Source organism: Giraffa tippelskirchi, chromosome 11, assembly GCF_054371585.1.
Source record: "Giraffa tippelskirchi isolate mGirTip1 chromosome 11, T2T-mGirTip1v1.2.pri, whole genome shotgun sequence".
In the NCBI taxonomy this organism is placed as follows: domain Eukaryota; kingdom Metazoa; phylum Chordata; class Mammalia; order Artiodactyla; family Giraffidae; genus Giraffa; species Giraffa tippelskirchi.
Window position 1 is genome coordinate 1,839,370 of NC_137285.1, and position 22,346 is coordinate 1,861,715.

The 22,346-nt window shown below is 62.7% G+C and overlaps 1 protein-coding gene across 8 annotated transcripts in view; it reads right to left on the reverse strand.

Annotated features, from left to right (window-relative positions):
- Positions 1-7,784: 7,784 nt before the first annotated feature.
- Positions 7,785-22,346, reverse strand: part of CABIN1 (calcineurin binding protein 1) — a 70,908-nt gene continuing 56,346 nt past the window's right edge. For all 8 annotated transcript variants that reach the window (XM_081542202.1, XM_081542198.1, XM_081542201.1 and 5 more), the window contains exons 30-37: positions 15,010-15,173; positions 14,666-14,762; positions 13,545-14,210; positions 12,205-12,279; positions 10,586-10,832; positions 9,185-9,328; positions 8,205-8,431; positions 7,785-8,126 (exon numbers count right to left, since the gene is read on the reverse strand). In XM_081542202.1, the coding sequence (XP_081398328.1) occupies positions 7,983-8,126; positions 8,205-8,431; positions 9,185-9,328; positions 10,586-10,832; positions 12,205-12,279; positions 13,545-14,210; positions 14,666-14,762; positions 15,010-15,173 (1,764 nt within the window). In that variant the 3' untranslated portion in view covers positions 7,785-7,982. The remainder of the gene's footprint in view (positions 8,127-8,204; positions 8,432-9,184; positions 9,329-10,585; positions 10,833-12,204; positions 12,280-13,544; positions 14,211-14,665; positions 14,763-15,009; positions 15,174-22,346) is intronic.

A 22,346-nucleotide genomic window follows, 5' to 3' on the forward strand; every position in this document is an offset into this window, starting at 1 on the left:
GGTGCGGCCCGCGTCTGTAGACGGCGCAGCAGGGGCTGGGAGGTGGCGGGTCAAATATTCCCCGAGTCCAGCCCCGCCCCGCGCTGCCGCCCCGCCCCGCCCCGCCCCGCCCTGCCCGGTCCCCTCTCAAAGTCCACAGGTGCCCGAAGCGCCAGCAGGGCTCAAGCTGCCCCGTTAGCACATTCCTGGCCCTCCGGCCCCTGACCCAGGGGAGGGGGCCCGCATCCTGAAGCCGGATGTCCGGGGGTGGCCGCTCAGACCCTGGATCACGGTCCCCACCCCCCGCCCCCCAGGCCTGCTCCGCCTGGCCGCGCTCCCAGTGGGGAAGGGATGATGCTGCGGTGGGGAGAAGGCACGCTGGTCCCTGACACCCCGGGAGTCCAGCCCCCGGGGCCACGGGCCTCACACCTCAGCTGCCCCACGGGGAGCTGGGCTTCCCAGGTCCTCCCCACAGCCAGGGTGGGGTGCAGGAGCTGGCACCTTCCTGTGGCTGCCTGCCTGCGGCCTGCTGTGTAGGCGCTGGGGGAGGGCCCTGACTGGGCGGAGGGCGGAGATGCCCCCAGTGGGAGGAGGGGAAGGAAGGGGGAGGGGCGGGGCCGGGAGCCCCAGGCAGGTGAGCCCTGGGGGGCGGGGTGGGGGGCTGAGGCCGGGACCCTGGTCTCCTCTCCGACCGGCTTTCTGGGCTGCTGGCGGGGCTTGGGGAAGAAACGGGGTCAGTCTGTGCTCTCCTGCGGCGCCTCTGCCCGAGCTGGGGGCCAAACAGGAGCCGCCCAGCCCCACCCGCCCCCGCCCTGTCACTCAGCGTTTGCATAATCTCTCCTCTGTTCCCACACCTCCCTTCTGTTTATGCAGGTGTGGAAACTGAGGCCCAGACCAGGACGGGCGGCGAGGTCCCAGGGAGAGGTGTTTCCAAGAGCCTCCGCAGCTAGGGTAGGGGGGGACGACCCAGGTCGGAGACTCAGTGGGGCCCTGCTACCTGGGCCGGGTCTGGACAGTGGCGGCTTCTCAAGGCATCTGATGGAGACAGGGCCTTGGACCCCTTAGGGAACTGAAGCTGGGGGGGTCCTGGGCTTTGACAGGCCTCGGGGCCCCGGGGGGCCGGCCAGCCTCGTTCCCTGGTCACTGCCCCACCCCCACCCCCCGCATCGCAGCTGATACAGAGAGCCTGCGGGTGGGGGCGGGGTGTAGCCCCAACTCCTAAGCAGATTGCTGGGCACCCACCCACTTCTGGGGCCAGCTGCCCCGGGTGTGGATCCCCAAGGCAGCCTGCGGGGGCTGGTGCTGGGACTTGCTCCAGGGCCCTGACCACGGCTTAGGGAACACTGACTTGAAAAAATGCACAGCATGAGAATTAAGTTTTATTTGGGGCAAAATAAGGACTTTTTCCAGTAGTCACTTATGGATGTGAGAGTTGGACCATAAAGAAGCCTGAGTGCCGAAGAATTGATGCTTTTTAACTGTGGTGTTGGAGAAGACTCTTGAGAGTCCCTTGGACTGCAAGGAGATCCAACCAGTCCATCCTAAAGGAAATTAGTCAGTATTCATTGGAAGGACTGATGCTGAAGCTGAAACTCCAATACTTTGGCCACCTGATGTGAAGAGCTGACTCATTGGAAAAGACCCTGATGCTGGGAAAGATTGAGGGCAGGAGGAGAAGGGGATGACAGAGGATGAGATGGCTGGATGGCATCACCGACTCGATGGCTCTGGGAGATGGTGAAGGATGGGGAGGCCTGACCTGCTGCAGTCCAGGGGGTCGCAAAGAGTTGGACACGACGGAGCGACTGAACGCCAGCAAAGGACTGCAGCCCAGGTGATGGCGCCTCACACGGCTCTGAGAGACCGCGCAGACGAAGCAGTGGGGAAAGGTCACTGCATATGTGCTTTTGGTGAAGGGGAAGTTCATGCAATCAAGAACGTATTTTTACAGAGGCTTTCTACTAGTCTCGTGAAGCCTTTGCTGGTCACAAGGAAGAGTCATCACCGTGAAGGATTTTAGAGCTTTTCTAGATATGAGGAGATACAAGAATTGGGCTTACAAAATCAGCTCCTGAGAATACCTAACTCTCTGAAGACCTGTCCTGCCCGTTTCCTGGAGCACAGAGGGCCTCGTTTCTGCTCTCCACCCTGAACTCCTTCAGGGGGTGGTGGAGGTCAGCTGCTGCAGGGGCACATGACTTAGTCTTTGAGGAGGCAGATGCCAGCACCCCTGGCGAGTGCCACTTTGTAGTTGACAGGCCCCCTCGTGGTGATAAACTTGACCATACTTTGGGAGGCATTTTGTAGGCATTCTGTGACCATTTTGTCCCACTTTGCTAGAAGGGCTCATTCCTGGGTCTGGCAAAGATTTTGCAGACAGGCCACTGAGTGTGCTGTCACTGGACTCGGCCTGTCAACAGTGACCAGAGGGCCCTGGACCAGCTGTCTCACTCAGTGTGTTAAGGTCCGGGAAAATTTCCGCCTGTTGTATCCTCCCATATCTAGAGTTACACTGTCACAATCACTGGTCGCATACAGAACTACACATTTGACCAACTGCTTCAAGTCACCCAGTCATCATTATTTTTGTTGGAGGTTCAGTCGCACATTTGGTAATATTAACACAAGAGACAATAATCTCGTAGAACAGGCAAAGTACAACTAACATAGCTAACGGTATGATTAAAGTCAGAAGTAAGAATTAAGCCAGGAACTTCCCTTAGGTGCAGCCCAGTATATTCTCAAGTCATCTGACATAGTATAGATCTTTATCATTCAGGGATATAAGCATCAGGCTCCGAGCCCAGCTTCCTAGTGTTATTAGGGTGGCTACCCTTAGGATAATTTAACTGTTTCCAAGATAAAGGAGGCCTTAAATCTGAAAAGACCACAGCCTGATGTTTTTAGCCCTTGACGGCATTTGCTTGTTGCTCCGTTTGAGCTTGAGTGACTTAGAGGAAGATTCATATTATGGCTGGGGTCAGAGCAGGCATTCTTAATTGGCCAGCTGAGAGGACCCCACCTAGTGATATCAAGAGTAGCCCACAGAGGACTGAACTTTCTTTCTTCCAGAATAAATTTCTAAGGGTCATCCAATTAGAGCCTTGGAATGGAGAAACCCACCAAGGTAATCTAGAAGTACTAGACACAGGTAATTGGCCACAACCCAATACTTGGATTGATTTTTTAAAACTAGCATAGGATCATGTTCAAGATAGAAAAACATTTGATTTATATGCAAAGGTCTAAGAAGTCAAGACAACATTATAAAGGATCATACAAATCAGGTCCAGCGTCTTGGGTAAGCTGTCTACTTCTGATGTCATCTTCTTTTCGTCCTGGGCTAAGTGTAATTTCCTCGGTTTGAGCATCCTTTTAAGGTGAGTTTGACATCAGCAGTCCTGTCTATAGACCAGTCCGGTGCAGGGGCCTATAGAAGAGGGAATTAATCCAAGGGTCAATTTCCCTTCATTTTCACTGTGCGTGAGCTAGTTAAGAGTACCTGATAGAAAGCCCTTCCACCCAGGTTGGAGACAGTCCTTTCTGGTATACACAATCCCCTGTTTGGAGGTTGTGGGAATTGAGATGACTGAGATAAGCTTCAGAAATAAAATTTAGAATGTCCTTTTAATCATTCAATTAACTTTCCATTAATATGGCATAACAGCAAGGAACTTATCTGGGAAGTGAGTCAGTAAACACAGACCTCTGTTAACAAAACTGGGATTTAACAGTCATTGAAAAGTAGTCTTTTTCTCTCTAAAATTATTCTCATTTCTACCAAATATATTCAAATTAAAACTAATTTGTTTGCAAAAATAAGTCTGGTCTCAAAAAAAAGAAAAAAAAAAAACTTGGCCTGAAAATTTATATAACTATAATTGATCATAGGGTTTTGCTTTACTGAAATTTTTTATAAGGAGTGTCAGACTGAACTTCTTAAAAAAAAAACAAAATCAAAACCTCTCGGGGCCAGGAGCTCACCGTGCATCTCACCACAGACCCAGGGGATTCTTCCCCTTACAAGGTTGCCAAAATGCCTTGAGGTTTTTATACCTGATGGTGCGGAGGCTTACCTAATTTATCTGTTAAAGCTGCTGGAAACCTAAGAGTTCACAAACTCTGGAGGGAGCCAATAGAGAAAGAAAAGTTAAAGATTTCAATTCTGCCTACAAAAGTATAATTTACCAAATTACTGTAAGTCATAATTAGTTTGAAGGGAAGGTTTTCCTTACACCTGTAAAACAGATTGAACCCAGTAATTTCTGATTACAATACAATTGATAAAATAACTTGGTTACTGCTGCGACATACCTCACTTGCAGATAATAACTAGAATTATGACTGACATTTGACCAGCACATGTCAGAATTTTAGGAACTCCATATAGATTTTAGAATATCTATATTAGTAACATTTACCATACACTATAACCTGAGAACACTTACTGCTCATTTGACAACACTCCCCATGCAATTCAACAGATCAGATGAACCTAGTTGGTATCTCTCTGTGGGATGTTTCAGGAGGCTCTTTGAAGCACTCAAAGTCAGAGGTCAAAAAGACTTAGGAAGCTTTGCAAAGAACATCAAAAGGGTTCAAAACACTCAGAAATAATCACAGGTCACTGTGAAACAACAGTTGTTCATTTAACCAAAGTAACAATAAAAGATTGCAAAGGTAAATACAGAGCAGATTACCTAAAAGTAAAGAAATTACAATCTGTTATCGAAGGCAGTTCAACATGTTAAGAAAACCCTGCACAAAATTTTTCTACTGGAGTCCACTTTCCAAAACTTTTCTGCAGACATCACTTAATTTGCCCATCCAAAAACAATCACCTCTTACGTCAGACATGCTTCCTTTTCCCTTAATAAACTGGAATTCCATTCCTCATGCCCTCTTTACTGAAAACACATATCCTACTTTCCTTAAACAACCACGAACTGACCTTTATATTAGCGTTCTGTAGATTGGTGAGCATAAATACCAATGATAATTTCTAAAAAATATTTGCTTTCTTATAGAGAACATATCAAGATGGCATCAAACATATTCATTAATAGTCCAAAATACCTTTAGTTTCTCTGTAAGAGGAAGCCAGTTATCACTAATTAATGTTGCAGTATCTTATTCTATTTGGGAGTACCCTACCCATTAAGTAAACTTCCATCAATTAATTTAGCAGAACCCTAGAAGTTCAATTTACCAAATCTGGACAGACTAAAACATAATTACTCTTAATAGAGTTCACTGAAAAGCTTTTTTTTTTTTTAAAGATTTATTTATTTATTATTTTCTTGGCAAAGCCTCAAAGCATGTGGGATCTCAGGTCCCCTAACAGGGATCGAACCTGTGCCCCCTGCGTCAGAAGTCCAGAGTCTTAACCAGTGGACCACCAGGGATGTCCAGTGAAAAGCTTTTAACCCATTTACATTTTCTTTCCTAAAAAGTTTCTTCATATAAGTTAATTTTCTTTCGACAAAGTTGTAACAGATATAATATTATTTTATTTAGCTTATATTAAAATAAACCTAGGCCAAATGATAGGATTATACTTAATTTTATATTTGTTGTTGATGACGGCACACATTTCTATATTAATTGGGCCAACAAACGTAAACATTAAAAACCAGGTATAATTTAATATTGAATATTTCCCAAGTTCATGTGAACCTGAAATTCACTTAGCTTAATTTCTCTTGAACTTAGAATTTTCTGATTTGTACCTGCTTACTTTTCTTTAGGCCAATTAAATTAGAGCTCACTGACCAATTAAACTTCATTAGAATTACAAAGACAGACACACACTGAGACAGACATTCAGACATAAGGAGAGAGATCTAGCCTCATTTTCTCAACTTAGTCATGAATCAGATATCTCAATATAAAACTCACCAGTATGTAAGAAAGATTTTTAAAGGCTTCATTCCCTGTTTTTCTTTCTTCAGTTTCAGGATAAGGTAAGTGATCCTGGGAGCTCTGATCTCAAGGCAACAGGGATAGAAAATCAGGTTCTCCTAATTAGGACTGATTTCCTCAGGACTTTCTTTTTTTTTCAAGCTAACTTTCTCTACTGGTTGGAATTAAACTGCTTGGGGGTTGGTTCACGTTCAACTGGCACTGTGTACTCAGCTGGCATAACTGAACATTCATCAATTTTCGTAGCTAACCACTTTTCTTTCTTTTAGTGGTTCTGCAAAGTTGGTCAAGCAGTTTGACAAGCGTTAAGTGTGTAACTCAGACCAACCTAGACCGTCTTTCTGACCAGAGCAGCTACACCCTCATCTCAACCTTCTAAAAGGCGGAGTCAAGCAAAGGATGATTGTGGTGGTTAGAGAATGATGATTTGGGTGTCAAGCCAGAATATTTCTTAAAAGGTTTTTCCTCTTTACTCCTTCTTTGCTGGGCAAAGGCAAACAGCAGGAGGTGGATGAGTTGGAAGAGAAAGGAAAAAAATGAGACATAGCATCTGGCCCAGTAATTCAGATAGAAGGTACAGGTAGAGGGAGAGGGAGTCAGTGACAGAGCGTTAGCAGTCTTTTTTTGGTTCTGATATAGTTTTAAGAGAAGTTTCCAGATTTCAGTCACAGTAAGCACTTCATTCAGTCTGTTTGATCTTATGGCTAGCTTTTTCTAACTGCAAGAATATCAATTTGGGAATATTCAAGGAAGCCCAATCTGCTCGTTTTAGCTTGGGAATCCCCTTTTAGTGTAACTTCCGCAGTTAAGTAAGTACTTGCAAGTCTAAGTTTTGTACGGACATGACCCTGGCTGAGGTGTGTCCCTTGTATTAACAGAAGCACTGGGTTAGCCTCTTAGCTAACCGCTCAAGTTTCCTACAGCTGAGCCCCCCTGGTACCTGTTAACCAGCCCCCACCAGTCCTTTCACGCAGCTGGGCGGGGTGGGGGGGCGTGTATTCTCGGCCACGCCCCACGGAGTACCTTTCCACTGGGTGGGTATCTCCTGGTATCTTTCAACCAGATGCCCCACCTCAGCATATAGTTAACACCAGGATGGGGGTCTGTGGACGAGGGGGAGGGAGCGCTCTGGCTGGACAGAGAGGAGAGCTGGACGGGAGGAGCGGGGTGGGGGGAGGCCAGGAACGCACTGTGGGGGTCCAGGGTGGGGGGGGCGTCCGCTGAGCGCCTGCTGGAGCCCTCAGCCCTGTGGCCTCGGGAGAGGGCCTGAGTCAGGGCCAGCCCAGCACCCTGGGTCCCCGCGTGGCTCTGCCCGCACTGGGCTGGGGACCCTGGCAGTGCCCAGCCTCTTGGGTGTCTGTCTTCTCAGGCTGGGGGAGGGGCACAGAGTGTTCCCCCCGAGAGGGAGAGGGGCAGAGGGCAGCAGGGAGGGTCTCTGTGCCACTCTGGCCTTCCAGATGAGGCCCCAGGGCAGGCCGGGCCCCTCAAACAGTGTGCGTCCCCAGGATGGACGGGCTCAGGGCCGGGACGACTCGGCCAGCACCTCCCTGCTGTTGCATTAACCTTTATAACGAGGGGTCCCACACTGGTATCTCATACTGAGCCCCACAGCTCACAGGGCCAGTCCCGTCGGAGGGGGAGTGTGGTGGGGGGGTGGTCAGTGCAGACGCGCACTCCGGGTTCCTGCCACGCAGGGGTGCAGGCCAGGCCCTGCGCACAGCCGGACCCTCCTGCACCCCGGCCCTGGAGCACGCAGCCTCAGCCCTGTGACCGTCCATCTGGCCTGGGGGCGGGGGGGCTGGCCTGCCTCGATGGGCCCCGGGGGATGGGGCCCAGAAGCCCTGGACGAGGACCTCGCCCTGAGGGGACAAAGAGGCCGAGACAACTGTTTCATCTTTATTAGAAAAGCAACCGAAAAAAAAAAAGGACCCTCCGCCGCTGTGACCCAGGCCGAGGCCGCGGAGCGTGGACACGGCCACCTGGGTGCGGAGGGGGCATGTTTACAAAGTCGACACGTCATAAAAAAGGACGCGGGCCCTGCGGAGCCGGGGTGGGGAGGCCCGCCGGGCGGGGCCGGGCCCTCAGATGTCCATGTAGTCCTCGTCCTCGTCCGTCTCGCTCTCCAGCGAGGACTCCTGGCTCGACGTCTCCAGCACCTCCAGGGCCGGCTGGCACAGGCTCTCCTTCCGCACCGTGGCGGCCGACTGGGCAGACAGGATGGCCGACTGCACCGGCCGGGCGGGTGCTGGTCAGCGGCAGCCCAGCCCCCCCCATCCCGGGCCCCACCCAGGACCCGCTGTCACCTTCAGCTTCTGCTTCGTCTCCTCCGAGATGCTGCCTTTGGGCGAGAGCAGGGTCGGGGTGGGCGGCGTGACAGTGATCTCGGGGGGGAACTTGGTGGTGGACGCGGGGATGACCAGCTTTGGCATGTTGGGCAGCAGGCGTGACTTGGCCCGGCCAGGCTCAGCCTTGCCCGGGGGGCCCTCGGGGGGCGGGGCACTCCCACCGCTGGGCGCCTTGGAGCTGGCCACTGCGGGACGGACCCAGAAGGCTGGGTGGGGTCCGTGGCCTCCCAGGCCGGCCCCTCTCTTTTGCAGGCCTCGTCACCCCGGCACCGCCTGTGGCCGTGTTAGACCGCAGGGTGCTGGCTCCCAGGCCGCTTCCTGTCTCCCTGCCTCCCTGAGGGCCTGTCTCTGGCTGGCGGAAGCGGAGACGGGGGCCCCAGGGGCTGGGGTGGAGGGGAGCCCAGAGCCTCCCAGGCCTCATAGGCTCTCACGTCTGGGACCGTCCGAGAACGGCCCACTCCCAGAGCCCACCCCTGGCCCACACCCACGTCCCTGTGCACCCAGGAGCCACAGGCTGGCCGGAGTCCACACCCGTCGGCCGCCCCGGGGCTTTCAAAGGGGCGGGAGCGGCCCTGCTGTCCCCAGTGGGGTCTGAGAGAGGCCCCCCCCCCCCGGGAGTCCCCGGGGGCCTGGCTGCTGGGAACCGGCTCTGACTCAGGCAGGGCCGTGGACGCAACGCTGTGCGCCCTGCCCAACCCAGCCCCCCGGCTGCCCAGTCCTCTGCCTGCTCCATCTGGGTAGGGAGCACTCCTCATTGGCCGGGCAGCCTCAGCTTGGGCTCCGCACCACCCGAACCACTCCCGCCTGCAAGACGGAGAGTGGAATGGGGGGCTCTTGGGCACCCCTGACTTTCTCATCTACCCCCTCAACCGTCTCCAGGTCCCTCTGCTGGGATGCCCCTGCCGCCTGCTGGCCCCAGGGGCTGTGCTGGGCCTTACCCTGGTTGCAGGTGGGCTGGGCGCCAGTCCGGGGGGCAGCCTCTGCTGCAGGGCCCTCGGGGGCCATCTTCACATGCTCGCTGACCCGCGGCTCCTGGGGCGGGAAGCCCAGGCCCTCTGCACCCACGGCCGGCTCTTCTCCCCCTGGGGGAACACAGAGCGGCCGTGAGGGACGTGCGCCCCACCCCGGGACAGGGCCCTCCACCCTGACTGTAGCCATGACCGCGCAGGGCCTCCTCCAACACAATGGCCTGGGTGGAGCCAGGCTGCTAACCGCTCACCTGGCCGTGGACACCCAGTGAGCCCGACACAGCAGGGGCCCACCCCAGCGCCCAGGAGTGACCGCTGGACCTGAACGACCTGGCTGAGGACTGAGTGGGCCCTCCTGCCAGGCCACACCTTTTGGGTGTGAGGAGGGGACTTAGGAGTCCACCCCCAGGCTCCCGGCCGCGCCGGGCCTCCTGTCCGCCTCCTCCTCTGGACGCTCCTGCCAAAGTGGCCACGACCTCAACACCCGGCCGCTCTCCTACGTCCCCAGGAACAGGGGTAGCCAACCGCTCCTTGCCTGGGCGGGGGTTGGGCCCCCCAGCGGTTGGCTCCAGCCCTTGGAGGGTGGGCCTGGCCCACTCTGCCCCCTGTTCCCAGGGCCCAGTCCACATGCAGTGGAGGCAGGCATGACCCCTGGGGGGCTTGGAGCTGCCCTGCTGGGCCTCACAGAGCAGGCGGAGTGGCGGGAACCCTGAGGCCAGGGCCAGGAGCTGGGCACACAGCCATGACGTGGGCCCGGGGGGCGTCCGGTCCAGGCCATTCTGCAGTGGCCCTGGGGGCCGTGCTGGGCTGTCCTTGCCGGGCTGGGCACACCCGTCCTCACACAGCTGTCCCGGGGGGCCTGGCCCAGCGACCTGGGGAGCTGCTCACGTCAGGGGTGGGGGCTTCCTAGCTGACCACCGTCTCCAGGCGCCGGCCCAGGTGTGCGGAGCTGGCAGGGAGAGGCGTGTGCGCGCATGTGCACGCATGTGCGTCCTGAAACGTGCGCCCTCCCTTGGCGGCCGGGCTGCCCTGCCCACCGTGGGCTGCGCTTCCCAGGGGCACCTGAGTGTGGAACGAACTGGGGCTTCCTCCTGCCCTCAGAGCCCCAGCCCCGCGTCCCCGGCCCGTGGCCCGGCTGGCACCCAGGACCACAGACCGTCGAGAGGGCGCATGAGCCCCGGGGTCAGGACCCTGCACTCTGCTGAGCCTCCGTGGGAGGAGGAACACGGTGGGCGGAGGGTGGAGACGGCTCTCGGGGGTCAGTGGGCGGGAGGCACCCACACCTCTGCAGAGCGACAGGCGTGCTGTGGAGGACCGGGCCCTGCTGCGGTCCTGCTGGGCCTGCCCGCAGGGCGGAGGGCACAGACTCACCTGGGCACATAGAGGACGTGCTCGGGGCGGCCTCGGGCCTATGTGGCCGCGGGGGCCCGGCATCCTTGGCTGGGTCTGGGGTGGAGGCGGCGGCCGGCCCGGGGCGAGGCTTGGCGTGGCCGTCGCTGGGCTGCAGCGGGGCGTCCACTGGCGCGGGGTCAGGGGCTGCGGGGGCCGTGGCCACAGGGAAGACGTTCTCTCGGGTGTCCTTGGGGTGCTTTGGGGTGGTGGGTGTGTCCCCTGACGCCTGGGGGGGCAGAGTAAGAGTGAGAGGGGCAGACAGGCAGGCCAGAGTCCGTGCCATCCCCCGGGACACCTGTGGCTCCCGCTCCTGCCAGGGGGGTCCACCCTGCTGACGTTGGGTGCCGCTGGGGGCTGATGTCCAGGGCACAGCAGAGGGCTGGCCAGGACCTGCACTCTCCCACTGCTGGGTGCCAGCCGGGAGCAATGAGCATTGTGCAGCCATGACGCGGGGCACAGAACGCAGGTACCCAAGGCAGTGGCTGCAGCACAGGAGGTCAGTCTTAGAGGGTGACTTCCCAAGGCCACTGGCGGGAGGGGCCCGAGAGAGCTGGGGTGATGCCGGCTCTGCTGGGGGCGGCTCCCAGGCTCAAGGCTGCAGCCCCAGAGCACCCCGCACAGCTCTTTGGCCCTCAGGGAGCCAGGCCCTCCGGGGCCTCCCGCCCATGGGCACACAGCTCCCTGCTCATCCGAAGCCCCTCACGTGGGGGTGATGGCCATGGTTCTGTGCAGGCAGCTGCAAGGTGGGGCAGGGGCCCCGCGCGGTGCCCAGAGGCAGAGCTGAGGGCTGCGCCTCAGCTTGCAGGCCCTGACCCCGGGCCCACCGTACTCTCTGAATCAGCCGGGGACGGGAGGGGGACCCTGGCCTGAGGCTGTGGGAGCCTCATGCCTCCTGGGGGCACCCGGCGCCCTGCCCTGACCCCATCTTTCCTGACATCTGCTCCCCGGGAGACACCCCGTCCCTGGCTCCACGGGTGTGGACGCCCCTGCCACTCCAGTGGACCTCCAGCGGGAGGGCGGGTGAGACAGGACCTATCTCCCGGGGGCAGAAGGTGAGAGTGGGATCTCCAACCTCCTGTTGCTGGGGTGGGTGGCCAGGCCAGCCCTGGGGACTGAGAGGCCACACCAACCCTGAAGACAAGTACCCACCCTTGGACCCAGTGACCAGCCTGCGGTCAGCCCACCTTCCGGGGTCACCTGACCCAGCGCTGCCCCAGCCCGGCCCCCCCAGCCAGCGGCAGGGGTCTTCCCAGATGAAGGGAAGAGGCTGGACAGAGGCTGGGCCCCCACCTGCGGGCTCCTGTTGGCCCACCCCAGCGCCACCTCCGTGCCAAGGAGCCACCTTTGCAGGCGAGGTTCACGGGGCGGGGACCGTGCTCCGGTTTAGAGGGGAGCTGCTGGGGTGAGGGGGACCCTCACACCGCACGCATTCAGCGCTGGGGTCTGGGTCCTACCCTGTGTCCCTCCCTCAGGGCCCAAGGCTCAGCTGCCTGCCGTCCACCTGTCCTGGGACCCCCGACCACAGGGACAGTCCCGGCCTGCAGCCTGGGGCCTCGCGCCCTGCACCAGGAGGCTAGCACGGGTGGGATCACGCTTACCTGCCTCTGGGTGGCAGCCCCGAGGTGGACCTGACAGAACTTCACGGCCTGCTCCAGGGCGGCCTCCTCGTCCACCTGAGCAAGGACACGCCCGCGGTCAGAGGGCCTTGAGGACAGCTCCCAGGACAAGCCCTCCCACTGCTGCTTGCCGGGGGGGACCCCAGCCCCGTCCCAGATCCCAGCCCCCAGGGCCGCTGCTCAGAAACAGCTGGCCATGCCTTGTTCATGTCTATGGCCTTGTGACTTTGCCCTCAGGGGCGGAGGCTGGGGGGCCTGGGGTGGCCCTGGGTGAGCGGCAGCCAGGGCGTGAGGGAGACGACCGGCCTGGGGTGGGCAGAGGGCCTGCCCTCGCCGGCAGGAAATCCAGGGCTTATTTTTCCTAGTTTATCAGCAACAAAAAAATAGTCCCTGATGATGCAGGAGAGGGGTTGATAAGACAGCCTCGAAAGCGGCTGTGCACGCAGAGACGACCTAGGAGCAAAGTGTCAGGGTGGTCACCCTGTGCTGGCCTGACACAGTCCGGGGCTCTTCCTGTGGAAAGAACCTATTTTTCTCTAATTAGAGGGGAAAAAAAACCTGTGCCTGAGGGACTAAAAAACACAAAAGGCGGCGGAACAACAGGAGTGGCAGGGCCTCCCGGTGGCAGGGCCTGGCGGGGCTCCTGCAAGGCGGCCTCCTTTCCTTCAGGGCAGTTACAGCTGTTTAGGAGTGTGCTGTCTTTTTCAGTACATGCTTCATCAGCTTTCCCGAGGTATAGCTAAGTAAAACTGTAACATGTTTGAACCTCTCTGGGGCTCACAGGAGGAAACCTTGGGGTGGCTGGGAAGGACCAGACGGCCACAGGCGGGGCCTCTGGGGATGACCGGACGCATACCCGCGGGGCCTCCAGGGACGACCGGATGCCCACTGGCAGGGCCTCCGGGGACGACCGGACGCGTACCCGCGGGGTCTCCGGGGACGACCGGACGCGTACCCGCGGGGCCTCCAGGGACGACCGGATGGGTACCCCTGGGGCCTCCAGGGACGACCGGACGCCCACCGGTGGGGCCTCCTGGGAACAACCGGACGCGTACCCGCGGGGCCTCCGGGGACGACCGGATGCCCACCCAGAGGCCTTCGGGGACGCCCAGACGCCCACCCAGAGGCCTCCAGGGACGATCAGACGCGTACCCGCGGGGCCTCCGGGGATGACCGGATGTGTACCCCTGGGGCCTCCAGGGACGACCGGATGCCCACCGGCAGGGCCTCCTGGGGACGATCAGACGCGTACCCGCGGGGCCTCCCTGGGACGACCGGACGCCCACCCAGAGGCCCCCAGGGGCCCACCCGCGGCCGCCCACCTGCTTGATGAGCATGTAGGTCTCCGACATGATCCTCTCAATGCGGCCCAGGTCGTAGGCCATGCCCTTCTGGCCCTGCTGCCACACACGGTAGGCGTCCAGCAGGAGCGTCTTGCCGGACTCCGTGTCCTCCAGGAGCTTCCTCTTGCGGCTGGGCCGTGGGGGCGCCTCCTCAGGGTGGGTGCCTGGCCTGGGCCCGGGGGCGGCGGGGGCGGGGGCGGGCGGGGCCGGGGCGGGTGGGCCGGGCGGCCGGGCGCTGATGCTGAGCTCCTCCAGGGACAGCTCGGCCGGCCTGCTCTCGGGGCCCCGGTCTCTCGGGGGGCAGCCTGGCGGCAGGGGCGGCGGCCCCCGCTCTGAGTCCGCCCCTCGGGCGGTGGCATCGCCCGTGTCCATGGGCTCGGCGGGGCCCGCCCGGGGGCTCTCCTTGTCCTTGTGCTCCCCAGCCTGGTCTGCGCCCTCCCCCGCGTCCACGGCCACGGGCCGGTGGTTGAGGGGGCCCACTTTGCCCCCTGGCTCGGCGCCTGGCCCTGAGCCGTCGGCCAGAGGGGGCTTCTTGGGGTGTGGGAGACCCTCCTTGCCATCCTCGGGACTGGCCTTGTGGGAGACATCCGTGGTCATCCTGGCTCCAGGGAGGCCGCAGGCCTTGGGCCCGGGGCGTTCCGACCCCTACGAGGAAAGCAATGGTTAGACTCGGAATCTCTGGTGTTTCCGCCACAGGAAAGCACCCCCGGGCACCAGCTGTGCCCATCTCAGCCTCTCTGGTCCTGCCCATCTGCCCACTGGCCAGGGCTGGGGCCACCACGCTGCCTGGAGGGTCCCTGGCGGTGCTTCTGCCTCTGAGGAGCAGCCGCCCCACCCCACCGGCAAGTGCGCTGGCTGCAAAGACGAGCCCACCCGGGCCGCCCACCAGGGCCCAGCCAGGCTCGCTGGGCAGGGGGCACGGTGGCCGGACGGCCCTGGCTTGCGGTCGCCCTGCCTGCTAGAGTGGTGACTGGCCTCCAGGGCCTCAAGGTGTCCAGCCATGAAGAGAGACGGTGAGCACAGCTCCTGGCGGGGGGCTGCTGGGTGAGGGCATGGGCTGAGGGTCCCACGGGTGGTGTCCGGGGTGGGGGGGCACGTACCTCCGTGAGCTCGGTCAGCGTGTCCTCCAGCACCTTCACAGTGAGGATGAAGGCCCGCTGTGCCAGGACCTGGCGGTCAGCATCTCGCAGATACTTCCTGCAGTGCGTGGGGAAGGCTACATGTCAGAGCCAGGTGGCGATGGTGGTCAGTGCCCCTCTGCTCCAGGAAGTGTTCCCTGGGCCTCCTCCCGCACACCCGGCACTGTGTATATCCCGGGCCCCCTGGGGCTGAGGCTGTGAGCCCCAGGGGTGGGGGGTGGGCTCGGCCCGATACTCCTGGCTGACCCCGGGACGCCTGCTGTCCCCATGAAGCACGTCGGGCTGGCTGGGCGGGCTGCACTCACTTGCCCTGGTCCGGGGTGCGCTGGAGCATGGAGGAGACCTTCAGCAGGGTGCCGTGGTCCCGCAGCTGGGCCAGCACCTTGAGTAGCAGCACGACGGAGCGGTTCATGTGCCAGGCGAAGCTGCCCGGCCGGTCGATCTCGTCCACGGGGATCCGCCAGATGCCCTGAGGGACGGGCCGGGCGGGCGTGAGAGGAGGGCTGCTGGGACCGGAGCCTTGCCCCGGGAATGCGGCCCCGCAGATGGGGGCGGAGAACGTGCGCGCGGTTCGGCGCCCCCCTTTTGAGAGCCGGCACCGGTGCCCCATGGATCCGGTCGTTCCCCCAGGGAAGCACGCGGGGTGTGCCCGCGTCAAATAGCAGTACCGAGAGACGCCCGGGCCCACGAGGCTCCCCACGGGTGCTGACCACATGGGGTGGATGGCGCGGGGAGGACCTGCTCCTAGTGGGAAACCACCGTGAACCGCGGCAGCTGGGCAGGCCAGGCAGGCCTCAGGCCTGGCCATCCACAGCGCTCCCTCCAGCAGCAGCTAGAGAGTCTCGAGGGCCCCCCAAAAGTGACTGGCCGCTCCCAGGGATGCAGGATGCCACCTTCCCGCAACACACGTCTGCCCAGCATTCTGGTGCAGCCGGGACCCCTTCCACTTCCCTCCTGGCTGACCCCACTGTCTGCTGGCTGGGTAGGAGCCCCACTGCTGACCCCGTGCCGTGCTTAGCCCCGGGGGGCACCCCTCCCCCCCAGCAAGGGCCCAGTCTAGGGGGGATGATGGCCAGCACGGCTGAGGGAGGCAGTGAACAGAAGCTCACACCTCTGAGCTGCTCCGGGCCGGGTGCTGGACCTTAGGAACTGTGTCTCTGGGACAGGCTCCCAGGTGGGCCCCATGGCCAGCACCCTGGAGAAACTCTTGCCCAGGAAGGATGGCACCGTGAGCCCCAGCACTGCCTCCTGTCCGGACGATGGCCCACGGCACCCCCTCCTGCTCCAGCAGTCCTGGGGCAGGGTTGGGGGGGAGCCAGGCCACCCCCGGCCCTGAGCCTTCCAGGCAAGCGAGGAGCTCCCAATCCTCGGGGCCGAGTCCCACAGCCTGCAGCCTGGTCACTGGCTCACAGTGGACAGGGGCGGCCCACCCAGGGAAGGCCGAGCGGCCAGCCCCGCGCTGCCCAACAAACACCATCACAACAGGCAGCTGCAAGAGACCCAGGAAGGGCCTGCGTTCCCCCACACCCCTGCAGGCATTCCCGTGGTCCCTGCCACAGTCTGCACAGGGCCAGTGATGGAGACACACTGGGCGGGGGAGAGAGAGAGGTGTGCGAGGTGAGCCAGGGCGCGTGCAGACGCTCCGTGGAGGGTGCAGCGTCACGGGGTGTGGGGGGGCTGGCCTCCCACCGCTGCCAGCCCACGGGGTCATCGCAGGCAGTGAGAACCTCGATGAGGATGCTTGCCGGGTGGCACCAAGGAGTCGCCTGCCGCCCACCCGGTCACGTGGAGGTGCCACCCGCTGACCTTGCCCTCCGAGGCTGCCCTCCCCGAGCCCGCTTCCCACACGCTGCTCCTCCTAGCGGGGCCCGCCTCGTCTGGGGCGTCACCATCACGTCTCTGGGTGCACGGCTGGCTGGACCTGCTCTCGGTGGTGGCGGGGAGCCGAGGTCAGCAACGGGTAGGCAGCCTGGAGGCAGCAGCTGGCTGTGTGGCCGCTCTACAGCCACAGCCCTGACCCAGACTCCCGGGGCAGGGGCAGGGGCAGGGGCAGCCCCCCCACCCCCCCGGGACGGGCCAGATTCCCATCCCCTCACACAAGAGCTCCTCCCTATTAACCCCAGGCTGGGTGAGGACACGTGGGCGGAACGTTAACGCCAGCGACTTCAGAAAGTCAGGAGGTCTAAAGAAATCAGGCAGAGAGTGCACGGAAGGTCAGGAGGGAACCAGCTACCGCGAGCCCTGGGCACATGCCTGGGGCACGGGGCCACAGGCCCGCCTCCGCCCCCGTGGGCTGCACTGAGCTGGGCATCTGGGAAGGGTGAGGCTTTACCCTCATCCGCGTGGGATGGCTGAGCTGCGTCCTGTCCCGAGGGTGGGGCGGGAGCGCCTCCCATGGGAGCCCCTGCAGAGATGGGAAGCCCCCGGAGTGACTGGGCGCAGGGCGAGGACACCACGTGTTGGAGGAAAGGGAAGCGGACACGCCCCGCCCCTCCCGCAGCAGAGGCCCCCGTGCCCACCCAGAGAGGGCTGCATGCAGGCCCTGGGGAGGCAGGGGGCACGCTGGGACCAAGGGAAGGGCGTGGGTAGCAGGGCTGGACAGGAAGACCCGGATGTGCTCGGGGGCCCGAGGGACAGGCTGGAGCAGGACGGCGGGGAGCCGGACCCCCACCAAGGGAGGTGGCGCTGGTGTGGCTGGGGGCCATGGCTCGGCCCCGCCCTCAAGGTGTCTGCACCCAGGCGGCGGGTGGGGTCTCCGTCCTGGCCGGGCGGCCGCCTGTGTGGGCACTGGGGGGGAGGCGGCGGTGCAGCGGCGGCCTCCGCGTGCCCAGAGCTCGCCCGTGTGCCCAGTAGCTCCTCTGCGGGATCTCAACTGACCCCGCCGCCCGCCGCTGCGGCTCCAGGCTGCCGGCGGGTGGATGAGGTCACCGAGCCCGGACTCTGGGCGCAACGCGTGTGCTTAGTTGCTCAGTCGTGTCCGACTCTTTGTGACCACGTGGGCTGCAGCCCGCCAGGCTCCTCTGTCCGTGGGGCTCTCCAGGCAAGAACACTGGAGTGGGTTGCCCTGCCCTCCTCCAGGGGATCTTCCCGACCCAGGGACCGAACCCAGGATTCCCGCATCGTGGGCGGATTCTTTCCTGTCTCAGCCAGCAGGGAAGCCCAAGAAGACTGGCGTGGATAATCTCTCTCTTTTCCAGGGAATCTTTCCCACCCAGGAATTAGGAACTGAGGTTTTCCTGCATTGCAGGTGGATTCTTCACCAGCTGAGCTACCAGGGAAGCCCCAGGCACTTAACACCAGCTCCCGAACCCTCCCTGCAGCCCAGAGCTGGGCACGCTCCAGCTGCTCTTGAGGAAAGCAGGCCGAAGCAGCTGACCCACGGACAGGCAGTCCACTCTCAAGGGAGGCTGGGAAGTGGGGCCCGGGGGGTGGGATCCCAGGGAGGGGACGGACGGGAGAGGCGCCCCTGGGCACAGGGCACTGCTGAGGCCCACAGCTCAGCCTGTGCCCAGCACACCGGGGTCTGAGGAGAGCCTCCTCCTGGAGGGGCCAGGGCTCCTCTCCCCCCGACCCCGGGGCTCCTGGCTGGCCGGCCGGTCCACACCTCCCTATACGCCTCAGTGTGGGCCACTGCATGCGGCTCCCTGCGCAAAGGAGGGCAGCCGGAACAGCCTCTTCATGGGGCCCAGGGCCGGCTCTGAGCCAGGCAGACAGATGGCAGCGACCCAGACCGGTCCCAGTCCTCACAGCAGACACACCGCTCTCCGTGGGCCACCACGCCTCAGGGTCGTTCCAGGGCCCCGGGCCCACCTGTTGCCTTCACGGACCCCGCCCTTCAGTCAAGGTCCCTCCACGCCAAGGGTGCAAGCAAAGCCTCCTCCGGGAAACGCCAAGGCAGGAGAGCAGAGTGAGAGACACACAGCCCAAGCCCCGCTCAGCCCCGGGGGCCAGGCTCCTCTGGGCGGGGGCGGGTGGACAGCGAGGCTCAGGCCGTGGGGGGCTGAGTGGAGACCCAGACTCGTCCCGTGCCCACACTGGCAGGGACAGTCGGAGTATGTAACCAACCGTGCGCAAGGCGGCCCAGAGACCCTGGGGTGGGACCGGGGCGCCGGGGCCAGATTCCTCGCCTGGGCTGTGCACACCCTCCCTGGACGCTCACAAACGAACGAGAAGTCAGCAACGCGGCCTGAGACTTACAGACAGAGAAACAGGGTTACAGGGAACCAGGCAGTGACACCGAGTCATTTCAGGCCTCCAGCCAGGGGGACAGGGCGGGGGGAGCCAGGGGCCTCCCCAGCACCGCGAGGGCTTCAGAGGCTTTCTGACCGAGCCCCGGGGCCCCGGTGCAGTCCTGTGCTCGGGCTGCCAGCTCCTCCCACTGAGCCCTGCTGCCACACACAGGGGACGCGGCTGTGCCCCCGGGCACCTGCGCGGCTCTCACAGGTGGGCAGAGGGGAGAGGAGCTGCACTGGGAGCCACCCGGAAGGCGGAGAAGAGCTGCATCTGGTGCTTGGAGGGGAGCGAGGAGGGCGAGGCTGCGGGCCCAGAGGTCTCGGGGGAAAGAGGCAGAAGCGGGCGGCGGGGCAGGTGACCTCCAAGGGCCCGCGTCCGCGTGGGGCCCTCCCAAGCCCAGCCCGCCTGAGCAGGGGCTCCAGGGCGGTGTCAAGGGCCGACCTGCCTCCTGCCCTGCGGCCCCCTAGACTCTGAACTCCTCTGCGTGGCCTTCTACTGCCTGCATAGAGCTGACCTTCTGGGCGGCTACCTAGCTGGCCTACAAGACCCTCCAGAAAAAGGAACGTTCCGGGTCAAGGCCACAAACCCTGGTGCAGCTCACGGGTGGCTGTGCCGGGCCCAGGCCTGGGCGATCTGCACCCCGGATGGAGCTCCGCTGGTGTGAGGGGGCCCCTGGGCACCCAGGGCGCTTGGCCGGGCAGTGGCACAGAAAGCCGAGCGCGTCCCAGCACCTGGGGAAGGACACTGACGGCTCCCCTGGGGGGTGGTCTGTGCCGCAGGGCGAGGGGACAGGAGAGAGGGCCAGGACTCCGGGGAGGGGGTGGTTCAGGAAAAGCCAGGGAGGAGGCCCGGAAGACGCAGCAAGAGCCTCACCCCAGCGTGTGTTGGGGGGGAACGGGCAGCCCCCTAGGGCTGGCCTTGTGACCCAGGTGTCCTGAGCCGACGGCGTGAGGAACGCGAAGTTCTCATCCTAGCGTTAACTCGGTAACGGAGCACACGTGAGATTCTCCTACGTCATCACAAACTCCCCATCACTTCAGGTGACCCCACCGCATCACCCCGTGGGGGAGCCCCGACTCCCCCAAGTTCCCTCCAGGGGGACCTCCGGGGAGGCATCGTCACCATCCTAAGGAAGAAGGCCAGCTAAGAGCTCTTCTCCCTTCCCTCGGGCTGGACCCCTCCCACAGAGGCTGAGGCTGCACGGGAGGGAGGCCCGGGCCATCTCCTGCCTGGAGATGCAGGCAGCGTGCCATGCCCAGGACGGCCCAGCCCCCAGCCCCGAGCCAGCCCCCTTCCCAGAGCTGCTCAGCCCAAGCTCCCTGTTCTCGGAGCGCCCGAGGGAGAGCCCGCCTCCCCGACACAGGGATTCCAGCCCCCCCTTGGCAAGGACACAGCGGTGACTCAGCGCTCCCAGCAGGCGAGGCCAGGAGAGCCCGCTGCCGGCCCACTCCGCGCAGCAGGGGCCTCGAGGGAGCCCTTAGCGGGGCGGGGATGGGGGTGGGCGTCGAGGGAGGAGGGCAAGGCCTTTCCCCCACTCGGGCATGAAGACTTTGCTTCCAGGATCGCCTCGGTGCTGCAGTCTGACCCCAGCGGAGCCAGGAAGGGCTCAGCCTCCGTACCGTGAGGCTCTGAGGTCAGGAGCAGCCCCGTCAGGGAGGATACCAGCGTCCTCCACAGTCCTGGGGAGACACCTGGAACCTCGAACCCATGCAGACCTCCCCAACAGCACGACCACTTGGAGAGGGGCAGGGAGCACTATGTGAGGCTGCACCCGCTGCCCACGGGGCCAGCAGTACTCACGGGGTGCCCGGCCGCCGTCTCCCGCCCCACTCACACCTCCCCCGGAGAGACCAGTTCCAGGACACCCAGCAGCAGAACTCAGCCTACTCCCACCCCCCACCCCGCTCCACCCCGCCTGTCCCCAACTAGGGGCAGCGGCAGACGGGGGCCGGCCAGCCGGGCACCATCTCTCCCCTCGCGGATCCGGACGGCTCCATCTCCTCCGGGGACTGCTCTGGTGTAGAAGGACAGAGTGTCCAGCTTGTCTGCTCCCCATCTCCCTGAAGCCCTGCTGAGCCAATGGCCGGGCGCCTCCCACAACAGTCAGGACCACCAGCTGGCTCCAGGCCCTGGGTTAAGGGCGTGCCAGGGCCGGGCTAGGTTGAGCACCCCTGCGGGCAGGAAGTCCTGAGGCCTCCTCTGCAAACCCCTGAGGGCTGCTTCTGGCTGCAGGGTCGCACAGAGGCCGCCAGGGGCGCCCTTGCCCTGGCCCCAGGAGCCCTCCAAGCTGGGCGGAGGAGGGCAAGGGAGTCCCCGCGCCATCCACCGGGAAGAGTCCCCCGCGCAGGAAGGGACTGGGGAAGCCTGTCATTTGCCTGCAGCCGGCGACCGCCCGTTTCCAGGCTCTTCTGCCAGATGAGACGTCGCACAACATGGGGTCCCCAGAACTGCCAGACTGTTCGTCCCCTCCCCCTCCGGGGAGAAGCAGAAATGACAAACAACGAAGTGCGCGGAGGCAGCCCACCCGGCAACTGCGCCGGGGCCCCGCCCGCGCCCTCCCGCCCACTCGCGGCGGGGCAGCGGCGCGGCCCGGCCCGGCGCGGGGAGTAGGCCCTGAGCTCGCCGGACCCGGCACCAGCTTCCCGCCCCCGCACGGCAGCTATTTATAGCCGGGGAAGCACCGCGCCGGGCGCCGCTGCCCACCCGCCGGCCGGCTCACCAGCCCCAGGAGCGGCCCGCGCAGCTCCGGGCCCGCGCCGCCCGCCGCGAAGTTGCCGGGTCGGCGGCGGGCGGGCGGCTTTCGCTTTCGTGCAGCTGGCGCAGCGCACACCCCCGCGCGCCCACTCGCGGCATCGGCGGGCCGGCTGGGCTCGCCTGGGGTTCGCGGGCGGGCTTTTCTCCCGGCCCCCGCCGCCCCCGCGCGCCCGCCCGCCCGCCGCCCACCTGGCGCTGTGCGGGCCCCGGCCGGGGGCAGGGGGCGCCGCGGCCCCGCTGCCTGCCAACTTCCTCCGCCGCGGCGCCCGGGAAACCGCTGCCCGCGGGCTTCCTGCCGCGCCGGGCGGGCGGGGGGTCGGGCGCGCGAGCCCGCCCAGGGGACTGAGCATTAGCTCCGGAGAGCGGGGAGCCCGCGGGCAGAGGGGCGAGACGGCCGCGGCCCGACCCCCGCCCCCCCGCCCCAGGCAAGTTCCTACCCGCCGGCTCCGCCGTGGCATCTGTGCAGGGAGCTAGGGCGGGCGCCGGGCCATGGCGTGGAGGCTCGCTCGGCGGGCCGGGGCGGGGCGGCGGGGCCGGACGGGGCGCGGGCGCTCGCTGCTAGGCCTGGAAGCAGGCCCAGCGGCACGACTGACTTGGCCGGCCAATCCGAGCAGATTCTGGGCCGGGCCGCTGGCGGTACCGGGGGGCATAGCCC